Below are 8,583 nucleotides of genomic sequence, written 5' to 3'. Positions count from 1 at the left end.
AAACACCCGGGATCGCCCCCGCGCTGGTTTCCATCGGGGCCCTTCCCTGCACCGCACCCTTTGGGGTCGCGCCGCCCCGGTGCCGTTTTCCCCGCTGAGGGTCCGGTACTCGAGCGGGACAGGCCGGCGGCGGGTGCGCCGTGCCGACCCCCGATGGGCCGCAGCCGCTCCGCCGTGGGGCGGCCGCCCCGCAAACGGGCCGTCGGGCGCCCCGCGCGGCTCCCGCTCGCGGTGACGTCACCGCCCCGCTCGCGCCCCAGCCGGCGGTGTCGGGCCGGGGCTCCGCACCACGGGCGGCGGCGTCGCGCCGTGGAGTGGCCGCTTGGCGCCGCCTCTTCCCCTCCCTCTCCGCCGGCTTCTCGCTCTCCGTCCCTCCCTGCGCTGCCCCATGTTCGGGCTGGAGAAGCCGGCGGGGCAGCAGAAGCCAGGCAGGAGTGGTGGGTTTCCGAACATGGCGTCCGTGGGGGATTTTAATGTGCTCAGCTCCAGCATCCCGGCCACCAAGGTGGAGCTCTCCGTGTCCTGCAGGTACGACGGCAGCTCGGGGCCGCCCTGCCCGCTGGCCCCGGGGTTGTCCGAGGGTGCGGACGGGTGAGTGGGCTGTTCCCGCGGTATGCCGTGGCAGGGATCCCCTCGCCCCGGGCTTGTCAGCGTGGCGGGCAGGAGCAGGGGCAGCGCTGGGCGCGGGGCTGCCCTCCACATGCGCAGCGCGGTGCGAGGCGCTTTCCCTCCTGCCCCGCAGAGCGCGGGGAAGTTATGGATCCCCAGCCGCAGGCAGAGCTGGGGAGCAGCCTGGGCTCGGCGGCCGGTCCGCTGCAGCCCGCTGGCCGCGCACCGGGCGTGCTGCCGGCGGAGCCCGCGGGAGAAGCGGCGGCTCTCGCAGCGGCTGCGGGAGACACGGGCAGCTGCTGCCCCGCATCCTTCCCGGCACGGGGGACGCGTCCCTGTGGGACCAGAGCGGTTTCTCCTGCAGGTATTTAACTTCTGGAGCTGTCCCAAGTGCCGCGGGTTGGGACGGCGAAAACTCCCATCCGGAAGAATAATTTCATGTTTGGTTTTGTTTTTTAAGGCTTTCTTGTAAAATTGTTACGAAACCGGGCGTGTTACTTCATCACATTTTGTCCTAATGCTGTTGCCAATAAATTAAAAAAATGCCAACCCGTAACACAAAACCTAGTGTATGCAGTTTTGCTCCACGTAATTTCTTTGCCTGTTATTTGTTTATCGGTATTTCAAAAATTCTGCCTTCTTTCTTGAACCACGGACAATTTCCTATTAGAGGACTGATTTTTTAATTTTATTTTATTTTTGGACTTGTATATTCCTATTTTCACTCACGTTTTGCAGCTTCCTTAAGTATTCCCTCATAGTTGGAGAGCAGTAGCTCCTTTTACCAGCAGAGTTGGCAGCTTCTAGTGGATGATTTGAACTGTTAGTGTTGTTTCCTGATGGGAAATGAGACAAAGTTTGTGCTACAGTCCGTTGCTCCATTTTCTGAGTAGCTGCCTGGGTGTTGTTGCTATTAACTCTACTTCTCCAAGGACAGCATGACAGTGCTCTAAACTTAAATTGTCAGACCACTCCCTCTGCTCCTTTAGTAAATAAAGTATGATTTGCTGTTTTATTAAGGTTGCCTTTCAAAAGAAGGCAGAGATCATGAGAAGTACAGTAAAATTGAATTTGGAATACTGAAACAGTCACCAGGCTGACATCTGGACACACACACACACATTGCCTGTCTTTGCAAAGTTCACTGGCAACAACCACAACAAGCCCTGGTCCCATGAAGAGCGTGCTGCTGTGTGTACAAGCAATCCAAGACCTTTAGTATTACATTGAGCTTCTTCAAATGACCTGTCACAATTACACTGGTCAGAACATTTATGCTGGGAGGTTCTTTTGTTCCAGGTGTTGTTTGCAATATTTAGTTTAAACCTTAGTTTTATAATGATTTTAGAATCCATCAGATAGCTATGAAGAAATGTAGGTATATGATACAGTCCATCATTTCTGACCTTAGTTACTTTATGTGTAACAAATTTTAGTATATGATTTACAATGTTAATTTTACTGCAGGTATCTTCGAAAGTCACAACTGTTTTGTTAAAACAGCTTTTTATTTTTTTTTCTTGTTAAAGAAAATGGTCTCTCATCCTGATATGTCTCAATATCAAGTGCAGAAGGATGGGAATTTCCATGGTGATTCCTTTCTTCATATGCTGGAATGACAGCCTTTAATCACAAAATCATGCTTCAAAATTGAGTGTAAAATGAATTACATTGGTGCGGAGATTAATGATTAACACATTTGTGATTCATCTGTAAACATGTTCATTGGCTAAAGCTCTCAAAAAGTAGTGTTAAATGACATTGTGAAATACAGCAAAAGCAAACTGCAAAGTTCAGAGAATGCTGAAAATCCTTTAATAGTTAGCAGTTGTGTATTTCTTCACACCTGGAGAGAAATGCTTTTAAACTAATTTGGGTTATGACATTAGTTTTTTTCCTTGATACCTGTAAGAGTTGTAAAACTAATTTGGTCAGTAGCCTACATCAACGATTATCAGCTGATAACTATTGTTTCTTTGCAGTTTTTTTGTTATCGTTGTGGTTTGGATTTTTGTGTGTGTGTGTTTTGTTTGTTGGATTTTTTTTTTCTTTTCCCTTTTTCATTATAGGGAATATGGGAGCTTCTTCCAGTTTGTGCAGGTGGTATAACTTGGTGGTCAGTGAAGCAGTGCAAGCTGTTTGTGCCACAAAGTAAATTTGTGACTCTAAACAATATTCTGTCATTTTGTTTTCTTCTATTATTTCTTTTCTTTTATTCAGTAAGGATACAGCTTTTATTCACTTAGCTTTTAGTTCTGTGTGGTTTATCTGTTAGCACTTCCAAAGTTAATTTGCCCTGCATGCCAATACTGTCCATGTTATCAGATGAGCCAGGTTCCAGTACTATGCAGATGGCATTGCGCTACTACTTATTCTGCAAGCCAGCCTGTTTTAGCTTCAGGGGCACATCAGGTAACTTTGAGGAGAAGTGCATTTCATAGGATGAGAAATTTTCTCTGAAAATTAAAAAAATCCAGAAACATTGTGGATATCAGATAATACTCTTTCTGAGGTTTCTTTGGGTCTAAAACCATTTCTTAGTATTCCCATGGCTTATTGAATGCCAGCATTGACTGTAGTTTTACAAATACTAGAAAAATAATAAATGAATTTAATTCTGTCTAGTTATTGTTACTTAGTACCTATCAAACAAAAAGTTCAGCGTTCTTTTCTGAATCTTGTAAGATGTAGGTCTCCAAACCTCTGAGTTGTGGTTTGTTGTTGTTGTTTTTTCCAGGAATCTGTATTCTTTGGCTCAAGAGCCAGATCTAATGTGGCAGAACAATTTCAATGTGTCATCCCAGAGGATCCTCTAGTGTTGGTAATAGTCCGCTATTGTCTGGATCAGTTGTGCTAGCAGCCATCTCCCTCTGTGCCCTGTAGCTGCCTTCATCACATGCCCTGAAGGGCATCCATGGTCTGATGAAGATGTCACTGTCACCTTCTATGTGATCTTTATTTGTTGCAGCCTGGCATAATTTTGTGGTGAAGGATCAGGACCTTGGCCCTCCGATTGGCATGGAATTGAGTGTAGGCTGTTCTCTATCTTTTAGTCCACTACTGGTTTCCAGCCCAGAGGTTCCTCTTTCTGTACAGGGTATTTGCTCTGCATACTGATTATAGGCCTGTGCCTAGACTTGAATCTTGGCTTACCAGCTATGTGTGTGGAAACTTGTCCCACCTGAGCTTGATGTAAGTTTCAGGACATGTGTCTGTCATCATGTATCTCCTTCTCTAGTGATATTCTTCACTGATTCCAGTCTACTTAGATCTTGAAAAAGCTTCATGTTCTCTTCCCGTCTTCCTTACTATCAGTGCAGTTACTATGTTGTTGGCTGAACTAGTGTATGTAATTCTGGGAACACCAGTAGATGGTGGTTAACACGTATCGGTGGGCTCTTAAATTTTTTCACTTCTTGTTGTGACCGATGCAGTTCAGTGGGCCCTCAAATTTTTCACTTCTTGTTGTGACCTGTACAATGGTGGTTTCTGTTCCTCATGGTTACTATGTGGACCCACCTAGTTTGGTTTTTTTTTTCTGTAATCTCCCGATTGAGCCACAGCCTTTATGAAACCTTATCTTACAAGAAAAGCCACAAGTTTCCTTAAGCCTCATGTTAATGTTTAGTTACTTTCTGAATGAGTAGTTATCAATCAGAATTATCTTCTTGAGAGTAATTATTAATATCTATGGGAAAGTGAAGCTGTAGTTTTATCACTTTATGACTTCTAGTAGTGTGTGAGAGATGCCATGGTTATCTGAAAGATGGTGAAACTGTTGTAGAACATTGACACAGTACAGGGTCACTTTGCTAATTCAGAGGTTTGTTATGATAGTATTGCTCTTCTAGGCTTTATGCTGGATCAGTCTGTCTGTCCTCATTATTTGGGGTTTATGCTGGAAAGGCTCTACACTGGCTGTATTCCCACAACAGGCATGATGTGTGTGAAGGCAGCATAAACTCCTCATCATTGTTAATTCAACAGAAGTACAGTTGGTTGCCCTTGTCTGGTTTGGATCAGTTCTAGGCCGCTTCACAGTTTGTACAGTAATCTAATATTAATGAATGGGCTGGATGGAATTAAGCAACTTCTATTCTCAGTAATCAAGGTAATTTAATTTCAAGTTTTTCACGCAGAGGAACAAAAAGTCCTACTTCAGAATTTTTGCCTTTCCTTTTGTTTAGCAGTCTGAAGGTTTTAACCAGCCACTTTGTAGTACCCAACAGTATGTTTAATGGTATCTTTGATTGTCCTAAGCATTGATTTCTGGAAAGATCACTTCTCTCCAGACAGTATACTTACCTCCTGTTTTTTTTTTTTTTAATCATTTGTTACAAATCCCCATCAATCACAGAAAGATGCCATGATAAATGAGACATCCATAACAAATTATTTGAGCTTGCAACTTTGTATAGGGCAAAATACAGAATATAAAATTAATCCTGATTGTAAACCTGTTTTTTGTTTTCCTGCTTTCTTTGTGTATGTGTGTCTGGGCTGGACCAAGTGTCTGTAGAGTGGTTATATATGACTGACAACAGAAGGTTTATCTTAAATGTTTTTTCTTTGCAATGAAGCTGCCTAGACAACTAGCTGGCTTCAGCTGAAGGAAAACTAGTGTATCAGGAGAAAAGAAATAAATGGGTGACCGTGTCCATTAAAATAGGCATGGAGATGTGTTCCTGATAGCCTACACAGTTTGGTTTTCAGCTGTGTGTCTATATTGTTTGAACTTTAAGCATGCAGAAATGTGACTTCTGGAATTTAAGGCGGATCTTTGGGCCTGTAAATTTGGCCTTGCGATTGCAAGCAACACTAACAGCACAAGTCTTGGGACTTGTCAGGTTTTGTCTAAACTTGTCTTAGGCTATGTAGAATTTTGTTTGCGTTTGCTTAGCTGCAACCCCCAAATTTTCTTTAGTAACCAGGTAGCTACTGTGTAGTTACTTTCTCTCTGGCTTGTCTCGGTGTAATTGTGTGGAACCATATTTCTTTCTACATATATTAGTAGCAAGTGGTTATTCTGTGTGGAACAATCAATTTGTGACCTTCACGGAGCAGGGCAGCACAGAGGGGCATCACTGTGGTGTGACAGCAGAGACCTGCAAGTGGGGATGCAGGGTGCAGGGGGAAGGAGCAGAGGCTGAATAGAGAAGGTTTGGGGTGCCTCTGGAGACCCCAGTCCTGTAAAGAGCTCACCAGTGGTCACTAAGAAAGTGCTGGCTGGGAACTGGGCAAAACTGGGATTTGAAATAACAAAGAGATGAAAGAGCAAGTCTCAAACAGTTGTAAACCACACCATACACAGTAAATTTGGACATAAGATGGGGTTGCAAACCAATGAAGGCAGAGCAAGGTGTAAGAGCATGTTGGAAAAGTAGCCCAGGTGGGGATCCTCAGAGTGGGGAAGAAGAAGCCATCAGCATCATACTCCTTCTGAGACCAGCTGCTCCATCCCTGCCACCGCTGTGCATTTCGTGGTTCTGCCCAGGCAGGACATGGGACGTGAACAACCGCTCTCTGTGCCTGCCTCCCGCAGCTGAAGCCAGTAATCTTAGTCCTCAGAAGGGGGAATAATGAAAAGTCTGCCAGCAGGGAAAGGGCTGCGTACTAGAAAGTGTGTAACAATGTTAAATGTGTTATTATGAAGACTTTCTGTAGTAGTATTATTTTCCTCATTTTCTTTGATTTCTTTCTCTGGGCATCTAAGCAATGCTTTCCCCACCAACACCCCTGCAACGTCTAAGGAAGGATGAGGAGTATTACACTGATGGCGTATGTTTGTTTTCTAAATGGCTTCTTTGGTTTGTACCTCTTAAAGAATTGTTTCAGAAAAACTGCAAAACGAATCTGTATGTTTTATATATTGTTACACATGAATGAAACATTAACTATACATTCCTGAAGAAATCAGATCTAAAATAGGACTGCATATCCATGGATTTGGATGGGCTGGGTGAAGGTAGCTGGAAAGAACTGGTGAGTTGATACTAGATCAAACAGGTCTTTTGGCCACTGGCAATCCTTAGTGTCATCCCCCAGGATACACCACCAGCATCTCAGAGCCAGGGACTGTTTACCCACTCGAGAAACATAAATGTAGATGGCTCATTGTGTTGCTTTCAAGTAATAATTGGGTTGGTACTGAAGCAGAGTTCAACCAATTTGTGATATTCCTAAATGGACTTTTTTTTTAAGTGGGAACAGTCCAAGATTGTGTTCAGGTCTGCTTCGTCTGCAAGACTATCTGGCTGTTTTCACGAACTGCTGCAGAACTATCGCCATGTTTAAGTAAACCAACTTGGCAGTTCCTATGGGTTTTTTTTTAACCGCGAGGAGCAGTCAGCAGTTTTAATAGAGGTTTAATCCTAAAACTTTGCATACATCTAGCCAGAGGAGACTTTCTGTGGGTTGTCATAAACCACATGGAAGAACTGGTGATCTTCTCATTGCTTCTCGCCTTTTTTTTTTCCCTTAAGAGAATGGCTTCTGAACCAATATGTTTAAATTAGTTATAAATGTTTTAAAAGTTACTGGGAGGCTGAAAATTACTTCTTCACCTTTGTGTGAACAAGAACATGTGAACAATTGTGATCAATTACTTCCCCAAAGGTTATGAAGAGGTATTGTGAATGTTTTCTTAAGCTTGCACATCAGAGATATGTTTGCTTTCTTCCCAGTCCTTCTAGTGCCCCAAAGAGTGGAGACAATCTGAACAGAAAGGAAAAAGTCCATCCTCATTGCCTCTTAGTCAGGAGAGCCACCTTTTCTCAGCTGTGAGCCTTTCCTAAGACAACCAGTTATTTTTGACAAGACAAATTTTGGAGAAATTGTCTAATCTGCTTTTTGGTCCAGGGCATTTTTAATCTAGAGATCTGGAGGCTAATAGCTTGCTTTTATTGTGTTCTGACAGAATATAAAAGGAGAGAGTTAGCTGGGAAAGGGTGACTACTTAAGCTAGCACTACAGCTGAAAAGTTGTTTGTGAAATTACTCTGCAAGAACTCAAGTGGACTCTTCACTCAAATGGGCTCTTTAGATGACACATCATCTTACCTGGGACTGACCAGTGCAGTGTAGTGATACCAATTAAGCCTGAGTGACAGTGGCTACTGGGATTTAATACAGTTGTGTTACAACTAGTAGTAGAATGGTACTATTCTGCACAGTAAAAAAATGAGGAGATACTGCTTGTTTTGTTCAGGATCTTCCTTGAAAAAGGCACATGGGCCCAGTGTTGAGTGAGGGAAATAGAAATGCATTTGTTTGATGAACTAGGGACAATTCCTCTTCCCATGGAGTGATACAGGTGTACTGTGAGAAAAGCAGTCTGTGTTTATATAGGAATATAATATATTGAAAATGTATGTTTTCAAAAGTTCAAAAATGATTTTGCAGGTATGTTTTGTGTTTTCAAACTGCTGAGTGCTTTGTTTCATAACCAAGGAGTCTTTGCATGTGCTTAAATGTAATCTAAAGATGAAGGGAAACATAAAACCGTAGCACCTGGAGAGATTCTGACAAATTTATCTGAAGTGAACCACATTTTTGCCATTAATGATTACAGAGCTGTTGAAAGCAATGTATAAATATTTTTCCAGTCATGCGAATGTGATTGGGTGTTTGGGTTTTGTTTTTTTTGTGGGTTTTCTATTTTATTTTTTTTTTTTAAACTAGAGAAATTGATTTAAAACTATTCAGTTCTATAGTTTCTGTGGTCTGCTCTCCAGTGTCAGAATTCTGTAATTTCTGAAGGTGGAATTGGATTTACTTCTGCCTAGCAGTTTGGCTTAACAAAGGGTTAAATTTAAAACTAAAAATTACAGAGTAGGAAACTCAGATATTGATCATTAAAATAAAGTCAAATTTGAAGCAAAGTATGTGTGAACAAGGTGAGTAAATATTACTTTTTAATATGGGTTGGTCTTTGCCAGCATACATGTAATACATGGAGTACATGAGGTTGTACAGA

The 8,583-nt window shown here is 42.9% G+C and overlaps 1 protein-coding gene across 3 annotated transcripts in view; it reads left to right on the top strand.

The window, feature by feature from the left end:
* Positions 1 to 250: 250 nt before the first annotated feature.
* CPNE8 (copine 8) overlaps positions 251 to 8,583 on the top strand; it is a 104,703-nt gene continuing 96,370 nt past the window's right edge. For 2 of the 3 annotated variants that reach the window (XR_010469613.1, XM_021280440.2), the window contains exon 1: positions 251 to 528. Coding sequence is in view for 2 of the 3 variants with exons in the window: in XM_021280440.2 (XP_021136115.2) it covers positions 389 to 528 (140 nt within the window). In the remaining variant the exon portion in view is untranslated. The remainder of the gene's footprint in view (positions 529 to 8,583) is intronic. The other variant, XM_005498108.3, reaches the window with a different exon arrangement.

Source organism: Columba livia, chromosome 1, assembly GCF_036013475.1.
Source record: "Columba livia isolate bColLiv1 breed racing homer chromosome 1, bColLiv1.pat.W.v2, whole genome shotgun sequence".
Taxonomy (NCBI): Eukaryota; Metazoa; Chordata; class Aves; order Columbiformes; family Columbidae; genus Columba; species Columba livia.
Note: the sequence above shows the minus strand (reverse complement) of the source record. Positions and strands in the feature narration are given on the sequence as shown.